Source organism: Dermochelys coriacea, chromosome 8 (genome assembly GCF_009764565.3).
Source record: "Dermochelys coriacea isolate rDerCor1 chromosome 8, rDerCor1.pri.v4, whole genome shotgun sequence".
In the NCBI taxonomy this organism is placed as follows: domain Eukaryota; kingdom Metazoa; phylum Chordata; order Testudines; family Dermochelyidae; genus Dermochelys; species Dermochelys coriacea.
Genome location: NC_050075.1, coordinates 711,933 through 730,001, shown reverse-complemented (window position 1 = coordinate 730,001; position 18,069 = coordinate 711,933). Strand labels below are relative to the sequence as shown.

The window sequence follows — 18,069 nt, the reverse complement described above, 5'->3', positions numbered from 1 at the left end:
TTCAATATCTTCATAAATGATCTGGAGGATGGTGTGGATTGCACTCTCAGCAAATTTGCGGATGATACTAAACTGGGAGGAGTGGTAGATACGCTGGAGGGGAGGGATAGGATACAGAAGGACCTAGACAAATTGGAGGATTGGGCCAAAAGAAATCTAATGAGGTTCAATAAGGATAAGTGCAGGGTCCTGCACTTAGGATGGAAGAATCCAATGCACCGCTACAGACTAGGGACCGAATGGCTCAGCAGCAGTTCTGCGGAAAAGGACCTAGGGGTGACAGTGGACGAGAAGCTGGATATGAGTCAGCAGTGTGCCCTTGTTGCCAAGAAGGCCAATGGCATTTTGGGATGTATAAGTAGGGGCATAGCGAGCAGATCGAGGGACGTGATCGTTCCCCTCTATTCGACACTGGTGAGGCCTCATCTGGAGTACTGTGTCCAGTTTTGGGCCCCACACTACAAGAAGGATGTGGATAAATTGGAAAGAGTACAGCGAAGGGCAACAAAAATGATTAGGGGTCTAGAGCACATGACTTATGAGGAGAGGCTGAGGGAGCTGGGATTGTTTAGTCTGCAGAAGAGAAGAATGAGGGGGGATTTGATAGCTGCTTTCAACTACCTGAAAGGGGGTTTCAAAGAGGATGGCTCTAGACTGTTCTCAATGGTAGCAGATGACAGAACGAGGAGTAATGGTCTCAAGTTGCAATGGGGGAGGTTTAGATTGGATATTAGGAAAAACTTTTTCACTAAGAGGGTGGTGAAACACTGGAATGCGTTACCTAGGGAGGTGGTAGAATCTCCTTCCTTAGAGGTTTTTAAGGTCAGGCTTGACAAAGCCCTGGCTAGGATGATTTAACTGGGACTTGGTCCTGCTTTGAGCAGGGGGTTGGACTAGATGACCTTCTGGGGTCCCTTCCAACCCTGATATTCTATGATTCTATGATTAACATTCGTTGAGCACAGCCTCCCCCTGGCAAAACTCAGTGAGGCTGCAAGGAGCCTGGAGACTTGCACATGCTCCCAAGTTGCTAGCAAGTAGCTCCAAAAATTAACTTATCAGCCTTTCAATACATGCATCTCACCAACCACCCAGTCCTACTCCTCCGCCTTGAATTCAACAGCATGGAGCCAGAGGTGCCATTACCAAGCTGAATTATGAGAGAGGATATTAAAGTCACATCTTCCCCCCAACTCTCCTTCCTTCCCTGTGCTATAGCCACATAGCGTTGCTCACTCCAAAATCTCTCTGCCTGCAGGAGCCCCCACATAAAAAACCCACCCCTCAGCAGGCAGGCAGGAACTGTTGTGAAGTTACAGGGCACTTGCCACAGGTAGATCCATGCTCTATCAATGGAGTCACTCAGCCCATTCCCACAGGAAACAGCTTCAAACTATTAGCTTCAGCACTGAAAACCTGCTGCCACCTCCCAGATCAGGCATAAGAGCAATTGGTGGGTCTCAGGACACATGCCCAGAAATAGGAGCTTTGCTGCTATTTTTTCCAGCCCCTGCTGCTTATAGCCCTAAACAGGAAACCCTAATCCTTTGCATGTGATGTCACACCCATCACCCCAGCAACCAAGGTGATGTCAGAACCAGAACTTGGATTTGAGAGCAACAGCAGGTGAAGTGATCAGAGAAGAGGAGCTTGGCTCCCTGCCAACAGCCAGAAAAGGGGGCATGTCATGGTGCCCAAGGCATGCAGGGTCCTGCCCCTCCACTGAGTGAGGCACAGAAGTGAAAAGAAAATGCATCCGATGAAGTGAGCTGTAGCTCACGAAAGCTTATGCTCAAATAAATTTGTTAGTCTCTAAGGTGCCACAAGTCCTCCTTTTCTTTTTGCAAATACAGACTAATACGGCTGCTACTCTGAAACAGAAGAAGCGGAGCACAGTCATTCCAAGAGGGCTCTGGCACTAGGGCTGCTTGCCCCTCCAGGTTCAGTTTTCAAGCGACAGTAGGGGCAGACTGTTCTCACCAGGCAGGTGCAGTTCTTCCACAGGCTGAAGTCAACTACTCTGACTTGGCCTGGTGACACTCCCCTACTGGAAACCACCTCCCTCCCGCAAACCACGGATGGCAGTGCCAGCTCTCAGTAATGTGTGAAGGGGGGAGCTGGGACTCTGCGGGAAGGGGCCCTGCCTTCCCTGCCCCCCCACCCCACACACACAGAGGTCCCCGTGTGCCCAGGCAGCTCTCCGAGCCACTTCACCACAGCTTGGAGGGGGGCTAGGACCCACCCACAGTGCATATCTCCAGCAAACAGAGGGGAGAGACACAGCTCCCACCATCAGCGCGCCCTGTAGAGGCCTGGAGGGCCGCGGCTGTTGGGGCTTGTTTCAGCACATAGGAAGTCATTTTAGCCAGTGGTTCCAAGTAGGAGCCTAGTAACATCCTGAGAGAGCACATGCTGGAGCAGTGGCTGGCAGAATATGCTTGTGGCTCAGTCCAAGTGTCCAGACTCCAACTAGAAAAGGGAGAAAAGCAGCCCACTCCAGCTGGAAGTGCAAAACTGATTTAACTTACACCCTCCGTTAAAACATGCCCCAGCCCCTTGCTTTCACCCCAGCCTGTGCTGCCCAAACATGCTGGGGAGGAAAGCAACACTAGAATGGCTCCAGCTATTGCTAAAGTGCTGGAACAAACCCTGGCCTTCGTACACAACCCCCCCATAGGCCACAGCTTGGCAGAGCAGATGCCATAGCAGGGCAAGTGGCCCCTGCGAGGAGCCATTAAAGGGGCACCACGTACATGCCTGGTAATCCCTAAAGCCTGCACCAGCACAAGAGGAGGAGGAGGAGGAGTTAAACACCATTGTTCACAGCCTTAGTATCCTCGGTGTACCTGACAGCACTTTGGTCGAGCTGTGTCTGCACTTCCCCTTGCACGTGGGGCTGCCACAGCAATAGGGTGTGGACAACCCACTTCTAAAGGCAGGAAAATGCAACAGTAAATCCACAGACTTCAGCAGCTGTGGAGGGAGGGGATGAACTGAGGGCAGGAGGGATTAAGAGCAAGTGAATGTGGGGAGCATAAAGGCTGGTGGGAGGCAGGGGGAGCAATGCATGGAGGGCAGAATGAAGGCACCCTGCATGGGCCCTGGAATTGTGTTTAGAACTAATTTGCTGACCCTGACTAGCACTGCAGCTGATGGGAGGCCTAGCCTGTGCTTGCTGATGGGCAATCCCAGCTCCTGCACCTGGCAGCAGATTGAGAGGGGCTGGAGCAAATCAGATAGCAGAGGTGGGTGTTACAGATGAGCCTCCACAAGGGCACTGATTCAGAGAAAACCCTGGTATGCAGCCACCCTCCCATGCTAGCTGGAGTCCCTCCCAGCAGGAGGCTGCAGGGCATGGGTTAGATTCCCTTTTCTAGGGCCTCAGCAGGAGCATGCCTGCAGTTTCCAGCAAGGGGGCAAGTTCACCTCCAGCCAGGCAGTACTAGCACCCAGCCATAGCATGAACCCATGCAGTCTCTTATGCTGAGGTATTGTCCCAGAGAACTGCTCCCAGCTGAGAGCCATCCTCATTGTCCAGATGGAGACAGTCCAGCAGCAGGATTTGACTGGGGTTATTGGAGGGGGCTTCCCAGGGAGAAACAAACACTTTCTCCACCAGTATGCAAGACCTGCTCTGCCCCAGGGATAGGAGAGTGTCTGTACAGTCAGGCTCTCTGTGGTTTCGGGCTGGAGCAGGCCCCTGTGCTGAGGGTAAGCCAACCACTGTGTTCTCCCTTCACAACCCCAGGGGAGACAGCTCCACATACCCTCTGGCGACCGAGCTGCTACCCCTTTCCAGCCGCCTTCCTTTCCTTCAAGTGGCCAACGCTCCCTGCTGGCTGGACAGGGCTAAACACTTGAGTGCCCCTCATGCAGCTCAGACAAGTGGCTAGGAGCACCCAAAAACAAGTCCCAAGGCCCCCAGTGAGGGGAAGCTGAGGGTGAGCTGCTAGAGAGTGGCTCAGACGGAGGAAGAAGGGGGATCCTGAAGTTTGGGATGGGCACTGCCCAAGGCACAGAGTGGGAGCCAGGCCCCATTGGCAGAGCTACACCCAGGATTCCTGGGGAGCTTAGATGCAGCAGGCAGACGAACGTGACTGGTAGGTGGATGCCCAGGGGAGGGCTCTCAGTGTTCATAGCAGAAACCTGATCCAGGCCTATGGAAGTGCAAAATTTACAGAGGAGCCACCCTGGCCCAAGAGAGGAAAGCACCTTTCACTCCTCTGCATGCTTATGGCTCACCAGGCAGCCGAGAACCCAGGGGCTTGGCTGGGCTAATCCTAGGCTCCTAAACAGACCTGCCAAACCCACAAGAGAAAAAACAGAATTTGGGCTTGTTTTTTGGCTTAATTGACTTGTGAATTGCTTGTTAGCTAGTTTTTGTTTTCTAGTTTGTTGCTTCTTTATTGTGATTGGCTCCTGGGAAGCAGGGGCAAGGGGGGGGGGGAAGAGTCAGGGGTGCACAGAGGGCTCACCACAGTCCCAGACTGCAGGCCGGGGATCTAATCACCGAGTGTTGGGGTTCTTAGGGACTGGCTTGTTTTGAAATGGGATTAGCTTGATTTTTGGCTTATTGTGAAAGTCGGAGAGCTAATTTACCACGTGAAAGTTGATGACTGTACTCCTGGGCAAAGCAGCACAGCTCTCCCCAAGCAGGTTTGTGTACCAGGCTGCTAGGCAGAGACGGCGGGAGAAGGAGGCGGCAGCGGGCAGTGTGTTGTGCTCACTGTATTCACCTCTGCACGGCAGCAACAGACATGACATAACTTACATTTAACAAAAAGGTTAAAAATTCTTTAAATATTCCCACCATCAGTGCAATGCAAGCGAACGATACCACAGGTCTGACCGAGGAGCAGCCAGCCCAGTGCACGGAGAAGAGTCCCGCTACTGCTAGGAACAAGTGTGCACTGTACAGGACACGAGCAAATGGATGGACCCCTAGAGCATGTCCGAGGGCTGAAGCAGTCCCATAGGGCCATGCAAGGCTCCAGCTGGGCCACCGAGCCCCTCTCCTTTGATTCCCCTGAAGGCACAAGATTTCCAGATGCTGCAAGGCTGCTTAATGGAAGAGATTCCCATGGAGAAAGGGTGAGGTGCACTATGCCTTTGGCACAGGTCCCTGGGGCTCAGCAGCCTGGAGGTGGTGTGCCTGAGCAGGGCTGTTCCACTGAAAGCAGCTCAGTACCTCCGAGCAGGGTGGAGCTGCAGACACCACAGCTGGACACAGGCAGCAGGCTTGGCCCCACTGCCCTCTATGGAGGCAGAGGCATATTCCTATGGAGTCTGTACAAAGCGAAAGCTACGAGGGTAACAGACACATTGGGCACCGATGGCCTCTGCACAGCGACCTTGACTCCTGCTGCAGCTCCTCCAGGGGACTACCCAAGCCATCTATGATGGCTCTTAGCAGCAGCCAGGGCACCCCACACCACATGCAGAATCCAGAAGCTGGCCTGGCTTCCAGCTTTATTTGGGAAAGGCCACATCCCGCCTTGCTGCAGAGAGCGGCACATGCTGAACTGCAGCTTCAAACAGCCGGGGTGATCCTGGCTGCCATCAGAGGGCCAGAGGCACAGAGTGCCGGGGTGGGCAAGGAGGAAAGGTGCCCAGCAGGGCAAAGGGGATGGGGCGAAGCATTGACTGGTCCCATAGCTGGGCTTTTTAGTGGTAAATGCTTTGGCATGGTACTTTCCTGCGCGAAAGCGCTGCAGGAATGTTTGCGCAATGGACCTCCCCCCAGCATGTGCTGCCAGGAGAGCAGGTGCAGGTGGAGTCCAGCCTCCTCCTGGGGGCGTGCAGCTGCTCAGCTGCCTCGGAAGCAGTCCCAGAAGGTCCTAGGGAAGAGGCTTTAGACACGTTAAGGGGCCCTGGACTTCCAGGCCGAGCAGGCACAGCAGCTCCCCCATTGCGGGAAGCACTGTGCCCAGAGCCCACAGGAGGGGGAGGGGTAATGCAGAAAGACCCCCTCCCCAGAGAAATAAAAACCTACGCCTGATATATACATACATACAGACCTATATAAATATATCACACCTGGGGCTTGCGAGACTGGCCAGCTACTGGAATGGGTCACTGGACCTGCTCCTGCCAGCTTCTGCCCTGGCAGCCCCACCATGTGCTGGGGGATCCCTCCCTCCCCAGTGGAGGGGAGCAGCGGGCTCAGAAGGGGAGCAGCAGCAGCAGGAGAGCAATTCCAAGCAGCAGATTCGGAAGCCTCCAGGTCCTCCCAGCCACATGCTTTCCCCAAGCACAGGGAGGCCCTGCTGCACAGTGCTCCCTGGCACGGGGCTTGCTGCTCACAGCCCAGAGCATCTTTCTGGGCTACTTCGAGTGTCTCAAAATAGAGATGTGCAAAACTGTAAACAAATCCCATGTGGCAGGGCAGCTGCTACCTTGTCCATCAGGCTGGCGTGCTGCACAGCTGGGTGCCTGGGAGAGGCAAGAGGGTCCAGGCCCGGAGAACAGGCTGGGCTCTACAGCCGGCTGGGTTCTTCCTCACTGTCGCTGCAGTTTCCACAACAGTCCTGAAGTCAGAAGGGCAACAGGAGGGAGGAGAGGGAGAGAGGAGCACAGCAAGCAAAGGGTGAGCATGGGTACAAAACAACACGCCCCCAGCTGCCCTGAGCAGGGCGGGGCAGCCCGCCCTGCGAGAGAAGGGACTTGGAGCCAGGGGAAGAGAGCTAACACTCTTGGGAGGGAAACAGACAGGGGAGTCCTTCCAGCAGGACCATTTCCCAGAGGACATGCCCTTGAGTGGAGGAACAATCCTATACTGGCCAGCTCAGCGGCTTGAGGTGAGACCTCACAGGCCTTGCTCAGACTGAAAACCATCAAGGTGCAGAAGACACACAGCAACCAGCTCACGTCTGACCCAACATCTGCACCCCACACAGCACAAGGCCCCTTGATCACTGGGGGCCCACAGGAAGCCGGCTCCTCAGCAGGAAGAGGACAGGGATCTGGGCAAGGCAGCTCTCTGAGCCCATCACAATCAATCCTTGTGCCCTCAGTACATATAAACCTATACAAATATACTAAACCCTACAAAGCACCTGGGCTGGCGAGACTCGGAGCCCAGGATGGAGGTCAGGGGGTCAGCAGGAGCCTTTGGCTTCCTGGAGCCCCTCGCTGGGAGCAGGGCCCACAGCAGTGGTAATGCAGGGAAGCTTTGACTGAGCGGACAGTAGTGGCAAAGCCTCCTCTCACACTGGGGTGAGGCAACGAGAGTGCAGGGAAGCAGGGTTAGTCGCTCACGGGGTGATGAACACACACAAGCAGCATCTGCTCTGCTGGGGTGGGGAGGGTGGGGGTTAGGCACTGAAGGACAAGATGACTCTTCCCCAGGTCTTGCCATGTCCGCAGGTGAGTCTAGGCCACCAGGAATTTCCCTGAGCAGAGCAGCCAGGAGAGGGGCTGCTCACCTCTGGAAAGAGAAAAGGTGTGGCATGAAAGGCCGGTGAGTCACAACCGGGCAGGGCCCCATGTTTGCTGCAGCTCCCGCCCCCCGGCCAGGACCCACAGCTGGCTCAGAGCACTCCTGTGCCAGGACAGTGGGATAAGTGGCTCCGGCCAGAGGCTCTTATGAAACAGCACTGAAGAGGGACAGCCATGCTGAGAGCCTACAAGGGGAAAGTAGGAACCAGCAGAGGAGGTAGCTCGGAATGAGTCTGGGCCAGGCTGTTCTGACATTTACTTGTGTTCAGGTCACCCAGCTGCTAGGCAGGAGCTCAGTGGCAGCAGCACGGGCTCTGCCTGTCCCTGGATACAAACCGAGGCTACTCCATGCCAGAGAACATGCAGAGAGACAAGTCTGCAGTGGCTCTGCGCCCACTGGCGCCCAAGAGCTGTGCACCAAGCAGCATGTCTGCCTGCTGCAAGCTGAGCCACGCTGGGAGTCTCATTAACGCTGAGGACTCTGCCTGGCAGTAGGACACTCAGGAGTCTGTGCACTGAGTCCTTCTGCTTGGGATGGGGGCACACACCTCAGACCCTGACCCCAACTACACAGATAGATCTGACCCGGCCACTTTTTCCTCCCCTCCACCTCCCAAAGCCAACTGGTCCAGTCCCTGGGCACCTCCATCAGTGACGCTCCCTTCCCAGCTTTCATGGCAGCCCCTCCAACTCATTCAAGATCAGCTCTCTGACCTGGGGCTTTGACCGTGCCCCTCCCCTGGCCCTGCACAACACCCACTTCAAGTTTCTTGTCCTCACCCATCCAGGCCCTGCCTCCCTCTGCTCCTCCATGTCCATCTGGCCTTCTCTCGTGTCATCCCCTTGTCAGGTTTGCTACCTTGCCCCCTTCCACTTGCTCCTCTCTACCTTCTCCACTGCCCCCTTCTGCATGGGACACCCTCCCTGAGCTGGTCTGGAATGCCTCGTCCCCTCTCCTGCTGCAATGCCAACACAGGCAGGAGAGGGGATTGGGCATTCCAGTGCAGTTAGAAACACCCACTGCCCCTAGGACTGCGGGGCACCAGACCCCAGTCCAGCCCGCCCCCATCTGTCACATGCTTGGCGTGTGTTTCAGACCAGACTGAGCTCTTCAGGGCAGCGTCCTTGTCTCCCTGGCAGCACCCAGCACAATGCATGCACAGCCTTTGGGCACTACTGCCACATGCAGGGTAAGAGCTAACAAAGGGGGTGGAGAGGGAGTTTGTCATCCTCCAGCACAGCACAGATAGCGTCATGCAGATAGACTGGAGCTGCACAGGGAGGGTGTGTGAGTCTCCAGCAGGAGCTGGACAATCTCCCACCCTCTGGAGGGTGGAAAGCTCTTGTTGATCTACTGTGATGGCAGAGATACATGCAGGGGCCCGAGTCCTGCTGCCCCATAGTTTCCCCTTCCCATCCCCTCAGATCAGAAGGGGTGTGTCCCAGAGCCTGGAGCAAACAAGGCACACAGAGAGGCCCTGAAGGAAGCCTGAAGACGAGCCAGGCTTATGGGAAAAGCCTGCTTTTATTCAAGTTTCCAATAAAGACAAAGCCCAGGAAGTGACTGTTGATGGCTTGTGCAGACTGCCTGGAGAGCATGGGAAAGCCACAGGTTCACATTAGCATTCAGGGCAGGGGTGGGCTAACTACGGCCCGGGGGCCATATCCAGCCCTTCAGACGTTTTAATCCAGCTCTCGAACTCCCATTGGGGAGTGAGGTCCGGGGCTTTCCCTGCTCCAGAACTCCAGCTGGGGGCTTTCCCTGCTCTGACTGTGTTATGGCTCCACATGGCTCCCGGAAGCAGTGGCATGTCCCCCCTCCTATGGGTAGGGGCAGCCAGGGGGCTTCACATGCTTCCCCCGCCCCAAACACCACCCCTGCAGTTCCCTTTGGCTGGAAAACATGGCTAATGGGAGCTGCAGGGACGGCACCTGAGGAGGGGGCAGCTTGCCGAGCCGCCTGGCTGTGCCTCTGTGTAGGATCCGGAGTGGGGACATGCCGCTGCTTCCGGTAAGTGCCACCTGGAGCCTACGCTCCTGACCTCCTCCCATACCACAACCCCCTGCCCCAACCATGATCCCTCTCCCACCCTCTGAACCCCTTGGTCCCAGCCCGGAGCACCCTTCTGCACCCCCAACCCCACCCCAGAGCCCATACCCCAGATGGAGTCCTCACCCCTGTCCCAGCCCAGAGCCCCTTCCCGCATCCTGAACTCCTCATTTCTGGCCCCATCCCAGAGCCCACTCCCCCAGCTGGAGCCCTCACCCACTCCCTCACCCCAACCCACAATTTTGTGAGCATTCATGATCCGCCATATAATTTCCATACCCAGATGCGGCCCTCGGGCCAGAAAGTTTGCTCACCCCAATCCAGGGTTCGAGTGGTCGTGTCCACATGAGCAGATCTGAACTAGGGCCTCAAATAAGCTGAACTGCCCTGACCTAGGGCTTGGAGATTACTTGGCAACAGTGTAGTTGGCTGCAGCTGGCATTTTCTTTACAGATGTCATAGGATTAGGTGCACAGGATCATGCGAGGACTGAGCCAGTCTCAGAGGACTGGAGGTACAGAGCCACCTCTTGCAGAGGGAAGCAACAAGTCTCTATGCTACAGACAGGTATCGTTCTCAGACCAGGGAGCATGGGGGGAGGGATAGCTCAGTGGTTTGAGCATTAGCTTGCTAAACCCAGGGTTGTGAGTTCAATCCCTGAGGGGGCCATTTGGGGCAAAAATTGGGGATTGGTCCTGCTTTGAGCAGGGGGTTGGACTAGATGATCTCCTGAGGTCCCTTCCAACCCTGATATTCTATGATTCTATGATTCTATGAATGGATCAAGTGGGAAACAAGGGAAGAACGGGGCTCAGCAGAGAAGAGATGGGGCTGGACCCCTGCCAGACCAGATCACCATTTCCTGGGCACTCCCCTAGCGAAATGCAAGCTCAGTTAGCCCAGCACAAGCCAACATGATCAGGAAGTCTGCAGGAGTATAAGTCCCCCCTCCCCCCCCATCAGGCCGTGTGCACTACAGGGCAGTAGCTTGCTTGGAGATGTCAGGGCTGCTAACTCCTGAGGGGGACAAAGCTCCATCAACTGCAGGCCTGAAAATCCAGGGAAAAGCGAGTGCGCTGCAGGCGCCGGTGGGCACAGCGGAGGGCTCCAGCCCTCAGGGAACATGGCAGGGAGGCCAGCGGACCTGCCCGGCTCCGAAGGCCCAGGAGAGGCACTCGGCTGGCGTTTCAGAGGAGTGCGGCTGCCCTGGACACTGGCCCCATCATGCTGGTGACCACGAGAGACGTTGCTCCTCTGGTGCCCCCTAGTGTCTGGCTCCTGCCATTGACTCTGCTGGGGGGGAGGGGGGAGTGTGCTGGCAGTCTCAGTGCAGAGAGAAGGTGGGTGCCATCCCCAGAGGGCCCGCTCCCCACTTGGGGGTTTACCTGTCTGCTGAAGAAGCGCTGTAGCAAGCCCTTTTTGGGCTGTGGAGAAGGCTGTCCTTTCCAGTCCAGGTCAGGGGGCACTGTGCCATCCAGGCTAAAGACATTCAGCTCCTTGAAACACTCGCTCTCAATCATCTAGGAGAGAAAGGAGATGACTGCAGCCTGAGACACTCACCCACCTGCCCCAGCAGACAGGATCCTGGGTGCTGGAGATCCACTGACCGGAACAGCCCAGAAAAGCCCCTACCTACCCCCCTGAAGGCTGATCATACAGGGCACAAGAGACTGCCAAGAACTCTTCACTCAGTCACTGCACGGAGGAGCAGGGTCACTGGGCTCTGTTGGCCCCTTCTCCAAGGCCTGGACCTAGTCAAGTGCTGTGCTATGGGAGGCAGCCTCCCCCTGCAGTGCAGACGCCCTATGTGCATGAACCCCCCCTACCTCATTCTGCCACGGGATGGGCACACTCCCTGTAGCAAACTTCTGGTAGAAATCATTGTCTGTGGGCTCCAGCTCCACTCCCTTCACCGTGGAGAACTGCTCAATGTCCAGCACATCCTTGCAGTAGATGGCCTGGGGCTGGGAGAGAAGCGGAAGCAGCAGTCACAAAGCAGCAGAGCCGAGCCCCCTGGGCACCGTCAGAACTCCCACCATTTGCCAGGTAGTTCCCTTCCCACCTATGCCACTCATTCCAACAGCATCCCTCTCGTTGGGGAGGCTGGGGCAGCTGCTCCAGAAACACCCCAACCAGTGGGGGGAGCAGGGGACCACCTCGTTAGTAAGTAGCTACAGGGCCCCTGCTCATCTGGGATAAGATCCACACAAATGGGACAGAGAGGTAATGTGGGAGAGGAGCTCCTCCCTACAGGGCCACAGCCTCTGATCTGTCCAGGAACGACACTTACGTCTGGTTTGAAGGGGGGGTCCAGCATGCCTGCTTCCAGCCTCTTGAAGTTCAGGTGTCTGAAAAGAGGATGCTCCTTCACTTCCTGGGCTCCAGCTCCTCGACACCCCAGCCGCTCCCCAGGGTCTTTGCACAGCAGCTACAACACATCGCAGCAGGGTGAGAACTGCAGGCAGAGGGCAGGACCCTTCCACAGAAGCCTGGGGAATAAGATACCTGGAACAGCAGCACCTAGCCTTGGTCTACACTAGGAGTTGAGGTTGAATTTAGGTTGGGCTTCTGAATGACCTCTCAAGAGGGCAGGCTCTCCTGTCAGGTAGATGCTAGGGTGAGTCCGTGCACATCCAGCCACATGCCTTGTTTTTGGATGCCAGGGTGCAACTCCCCGTCCCCCACCAAGTTCAGGCAGCAGGCTGTGCCTGCAGCCTCATCCCCAGCCGACTTGGCTGGGACCAAAGATACGTGAGCAGCGTTAGCTGAGCGAAGGGTAGCAAGCCTGGACACTGCTGCTCTGGCATCTGCAGGGCAAGGGAGGAACTCAGACATAGGCGTGGACTTATTTTTCCCCAGGGGTGCTCCACCCAAGGCCCCGCTCCCACCACCCCCTCCCCCAAGTCCCTACCTCCACTCCACCTCTTTCTGCCCTCACTTTGCCCCTGCACTCAGGGCCACACTGCTCTCCGCCCTTCCCCAAACCCCTCCTCAAGCTGCCGAACTGCTGTGGCTGGTGAGTGCTGAGCACCCGCTATTTTTTTTCTGTGGGTGCTCCAGCCCTGGAAAACCCATGGATTCCCTGGGCACCCATGGACTCAGACATTGGTACCATGGAGCAGAGGGAGCGAGCGCCAGGCGAGAACTTCTCCGAGTACTCTTCCTGTACATCCTTCACCAGCCGCTCCACCTCCTCCCGCTTGATCTTCTTCTTCCTTTGCTGGAAGGGAGATTGGCCCTCGATCATCTCATAGACAAGGCAGCCCAGAGCCCACCAGTCGGGACTGAATGTGTAGCGCTCATTCTTCACTACTTCGGGAGCTGCAAGGGGGCGGGGCAAACGAGTGCAACATGAGGATGGAACGCGACCCACAAGGGCAGAGGGTGAATCTAGCCTTGTCAGAGAAGGGCTGGGAATGGCTCAGGCAGGAGAGCTGGGCAAGGGCTCCTTCCAGGCTGCCAGCTTCTAGCCTCCTCCACCTCTTAGCAATTCCCCTGCTCTTCTCCCCTGGAACTATCGGGTCAACCCATAGGTGCTAGAACTAGGGCTATTGCACCCCCTGGCTTGAAGTGGTTTCCATCATATACAGGGTTCACAGTTTGGTTCAATGGCTCTCAGCATCCCCACTATACAAATTGTTCCAGCACCCATGGGTAAGTCCCGGAGCCACAGCTAGGGAGCTAGCTTGCTCTGTGGCACTGGCAGATTCTGAGAATGAGTGGTGTGGTCAGAGTGTGGGCACAGCCCCAGCCTTGACTGTCTGGGAGGACTCTTGGAAAAGATGAATAGGCACTATATGAAAAGGATGATTTTTGTGACCAATCAAAAATGACAGGAGACCTGTCCAGCCCTAAGGCTGTGCAGCCACAACTATCTGGGCATGAATTTGCTACGGGAGGCCTGTGATGGGGGTGTGCTCAGCATATCTGGGCTGTAGGTAGAACAGGCCAGGGGAAGCTCCTCCCCTGGACTCTGCATGGGGCACATCAAGAGCATCTTCTAACAGACGCAGCAGGTTGGGGCCAGGAAAGGGAGGCACAGAAGGCTCCTCCCGCCCAGGTGGGGAGTGCTCAGGGCTTCTGGGCCGCCCAGGGCTCCTCCAGCCGAGTCGGGGGAGGGGGAGAGTTCAGGGCTACTCTGGCTGGGGGAGGGGCTTGTGGCTCTGGCTGGGGGTGTCTGCGTGCGTGTCTTGGGGCTCTGACCATGGGGAGGGAGTGAGTGGAGCCGGGGGCTGGCCTCCCCAAAGGGGGGGCCCACCTGCCACCCATGGTTGCGTGCCACTGCTCAACTGCTATATGTTACAGCATCCCACCTACTAAATGCAATTGTATGGAATATGGGTGACTGCTTATATTAGAAGATACCAATATTATATATGGCAATGAATCTTACCAGATAACTTTTCCACTGAGACCTTACATGGCTATGATTTGCTAAATATGATAATCTTGTTTATATGTCTGTATCTTTGTATCATGAGTTATAAGTGTGTGATATATACCTACATCTCAAACCTGTGCTGTGTGTCTGGGTGACACCCCTAGGCAACTTGACATCAGCACTATCTAGCCTGTTGGATGGCCCATCAAGGGCAATCAGCTGTACAATGAATCCACTGAGATGAAGTGAGCTGTAGCTCACGAAAGCTTATGCTCAGATAAATTTGTTAGTCTCTAAGGTGCCACAAGTCCTCCTTTTCTTTTTGAGAATACAGACTAACACGGCTGCTACTCTGAAACCTGAGAGAAGCCACGGGCTACACCTATGAGTCAGCAGGACATGTAGGAACATGCCTATGGACAGGGGACTCCAAAAGCTTTTCCATGCCCATGTGCTGGGAGCTTGTGTCTGGGCCAAAGGATGTACAAGCCACATGGCAAAGAATATAAAAGGCAGCTGCATCTTCTCCATTTTGTCTTCAATCCTGCTTCCCACCTCTGGAGTAACTTCTCTACAAACTGAAGCTTTGAACAAAGGACTGATAGACCCATCCAAGCTTTGGGTGTGTTCCAGAGGGATTTTACAAGCCAGCAAACTCACCAATGCAGTTACGAACCCGATATATGGACTCTGAAGTCACATGTATGTATCTGATAGTTGTTAGAAAGAGCTTCAACCATTTCTTTCCTTTCTTTTATTATAAATCTTTAGTTTTAGATTCTAAGGGATTGGCTGGCAGCGTGGTATTTTGGGTCAGATCCAAACTAGTATCGATCTGGGAATGTGGCTGGCCCTCTGGGGATCAGAAGAACATTTTGTACAGTGAATAGAGTTTTAAATAACTTCTCACTTTACTGGACCTATTTGCTGATTAGGAGCCAGAGACTGTAATGCAATAAAGGGGGCTGTGTGGTTTCTTTTTTTGGCTTCTTGATAACCAGTGTTGGGGATCAGAAGCACAATTTGTGACCGATTGGTGAATCTAACTACAGTATTAACCACTAGTTTTGGGAGAATCTGCTCTCGTTCTTGCAACCTGCGCTGACTTTGGCATTTTCAGTGTGGGCTACCCTGGGCACCTCGGGTCACAGGAGGGATGTAGAATCAGTGCCTACAGTGATCTGCTCCAAGGTCTCCAGTCTAATTTTCAGTCAGCACGCACACCATCCCCTCACTGAACCCAGCTGAGGATACCAGAGCTGTTATGATCTGTCAGTAAACTCCTAGTTTTGGGCACCCCGCTTCTGTCTCCTGTTTTCATGGGGAGCTGTGTGTGCAAAGCACCATGTCCCCATGGTTACGCAATCCTGAAGGATGGCTAGGATTCTAAATCAGAGATTCCAAGGGTCTTCCAGGGCTCTGTCCACAGACACCTACCTCAAAAGCAAAGCCCCCAGTCATGGAGCTCTGGCTAGAATGCAGCCCAGGGTGATGAACAGAGTGACACTGTATAGGCCAATAGTTCTCAACCAGGGGTACATTTACCCTGGGGGTATGCAGAGGTCTTCCAGGGGTACATCATCAGATTTGCCTAGTTTTACAACCGGTTACATAAAAAGCTCTAGCGAAGTCAGTACAAACAAATTTCATACAGACAATGACTTGTTTATACTACTCTGTATACTATACACTGAAATGTGTAAGTGCAATATTTATATTCCAATTGATTTATTTTATAATGATATGGTAAAAATGAGAAAGTTGGTCATTTTCAGTAATTGTGTGCTGTGACATTTTTGTATTTCTATGTTTGATTTTGTAAGCAAGTACTTTTTAAGTGAGATGTAACTTGGGGGTGTGCAAGACAAATCAGCCTCCTGAAAGGGGACTGGAGTCTGGAAAGGTTGAGAGCCACTGGTATAGGCAATCACTCTAGCCATCTCTCTGTGGCCAAAGGCAGGTTGTTGGAGGCCATAATTTAGGCAGGGTCTCTATGGTCAGAAAGGACACAGTGGGGGGCAGGGCAAACTTTGGAAGAGGGAGGTATTATGCAAATTGAACACATTACAAATCTGGAAATCAGGGCACAAAGCCTCCAGATTTCCTGTCGCAGGAGATACTCACCCATGTAGCCAACTGTCCCCACGCGGCCTTTGATCGTCTGCCCCTCAGGCACGTGCACAGCCAGCCCCAGATCTGAGATACGGATGTGACCTGAATATGGGAACAGCAGCATTAGGAGCTCATGAGCTGACTGGCTAGGCCATGGCTGCTGGTAAGCACAAAGTAGCCCTGATTCACACAAGGAAATGAGAGAGGCACCCACAGTCCAGGCACAGGGCCAGAGCACCGCCACACACTCCTGGCTCCTCTCCCACCTGCAGCCTTCGACTCACCATGGTCATCCAGCAAGATGTTCTCTGGCTTCAAGTCCCTAGAGTGGGAGACAGCAGATTCCATTAGACATGCCCTGGAGCAGCAAAAGCCTCAGCTCAGCCTGGGACAGTCCTACAGGCAACATCCCACCAGGGCAGTGCCCACTACTGACTGACTGTACAAGCCTAGTGCAACGCGCAGATATTGCATCTCATGAGCAGATGGGATACAGCTCCTACCCCACCAGCAAGGAGCGCAGCCTTCCTACAGTCACATCCCCATCACCAGGCGAGCCCAGCACAGCTCCTGTTCACCCTGTGGCTGACAGCTCAGACTCCAAGCCTCATGAAAAGAGGGGAAGTGAAAAACCACTGGGCTGCTTCCCTCTTCTCTTGTAGAGGGCTCATCCAAACCCATCCAGAGCAGGCTTACAGCCAGCCTTTCCTCTAAGGCCTTCCCTGCTCTCATTAACTTGGGCTCCAGGGTGACTCTCATGGAGGACTGGGAGGGGACTAGCTGGAAGAGGCAGAGCTCCCCGGAGCCCTCTTGCCTTTGCAGCTAGTGAAAGAACCAGCCCCACTAAAGGACATATTGTGTAACTGTGAGCCTCTACTCCCACCACCATCACAGGGTACAAATCCCGAGCCCTGCCAGTGTAAGGGAGATACATACCCCTGCCTGGGAGCACAGGGAAAGCTCACTCACCTGTACACTATCCTCTCCCGGTGCAGGTCCTCCAGGCCACAGCAGATCTCAGCTGCGTAGAACACCGCCCGAGGCTCCTCAAAGCCAGCCTCACCCATATGGTAGATGTGAAACTTGAGGTCCCCTCCATTCATGAGGGTCAGTACCAGGCAGAGGGCATCTTTAGTCTCGTATGCATAAGCTAAGCTCACCTGCAAGACAGGGCAGAAAAGCTGTTAGAAGACAACAGAGCTCTTGCAGATAGAGGCCCTGGCAGGCACCATGCCCATCCAGGCAGCCAGCCAGCCTTGGACACAGCTGCCTGGGTGGCAAAGTTAGAACTGTTTCATATCCCCATCACCTATCAGACACATTGGGGATTATCTCTTTGGAGGGGGCTTTTTCCTATTTTTCTGGCTTCACCTGCCTTCCAGCTGTGAAGCCCTCAACCAGCCAGGGCAGACACTGCAGAGAGGAAAACCATTCAAATCCAAGTCTCCCATGGGGCAGTAGCTAATGGGTCGAGCCAGGCAGATCCCCAGCTCACAGGAGATTCCCTCTTCACTGCACACTGAAAGGGAACTGTCTGCATTGTCTGTGCAAGGAGCTGGGAAGTCTCCAGGGAAGAGATCAGAACCAAAGCTGCTATCCAGCTAGGACAACAAGACACCTGGACAGGAAGCAGCTGGGTGGAAGCATTTCATTCAGGGCCCTCACCCCAAAGTTCTATCTGGTGAGAACTGTCACACTGCTCAGTGCCATGTGGCCAATACCTCCCTACAGCTGGAAGCAGCAGCCTCCACATCACTCATTGCCTGCTCCAACGGGCACAGGATCATGCGCCACAATTGCTCAGTAGATCTCTGCCACACCCCCCCATAGAGCTGCAGCAGGTCAGAGGTGGGGCTGGCTGCAGCTTGCCTCCTGCATAGGCCAAGCTTTCCCTTATAGCTGTAGCTCACGAAAGCTTATGCTCAAATAAATTTGTTAGTCTCTAAGGTGCCACAAGTCCTCCTGTTCTTTTTGCAAATACAGACTAGCACAGCTGCTACTCTGAAACCAAATTTAGCCCTTTGGGTTATGAAGAAACTCTTTAAAAAAAAAAAAAAAAAAGAGTGAGCCGAGTGAAACCAGACTAGTG

At 54.5% G+C, this 18,069-nt stretch overlaps 1 protein-coding gene and 1 long non-coding RNA gene across 5 annotated transcripts in view; one reads left to right on the top strand and one right to left on the bottom strand.

Annotated features, from left to right (window-relative positions):
- The first annotated feature begins 945 nt into the window (after positions 1-945).
- On the top strand, positions 946-4,783 carry LOC122455626. Its single transcript, XR_006273955.1, has 2 exons — positions 946-1,739; positions 1,881-4,783. It is a non-coding gene; the product is annotated as an uncharacterized LOC122455626 (long non-coding RNA).
- GRK6 (G protein-coupled receptor kinase 6) overlaps positions 4,712-18,069 on the bottom strand; it is a 32,903-nt gene continuing 19,545 nt past the window's right edge. For 2 of the 4 annotated variants that reach the window (XM_038413638.2, XM_043491465.1), the window contains exons 9-16: positions 16,950-17,140; positions 16,265-16,302; positions 15,993-16,082; positions 12,600-12,808; positions 11,778-11,915; positions 11,314-11,451; positions 10,873-11,007; positions 4,712-7,426 (exon numbers count right to left, since the gene is read on the bottom strand). In XM_038413638.2, the coding sequence (XP_038269566.1) occupies positions 7,421-7,426; positions 10,873-11,007; positions 11,314-11,451; positions 11,778-11,915; positions 12,600-12,808; positions 15,993-16,082; positions 16,265-16,302; positions 16,950-17,140 (945 nt within the window). In that variant the 3' untranslated portion in view covers positions 4,712-7,420. The remainder of the gene's footprint in view (positions 7,427-10,872; positions 11,008-11,313; positions 11,452-11,777; positions 11,916-12,599; positions 12,809-15,992; positions 16,083-16,264; positions 16,303-16,949; positions 17,141-18,069) is intronic. The other 2 variants (XM_038413637.2, XM_043491464.1) reach the window with 1 other exon arrangement.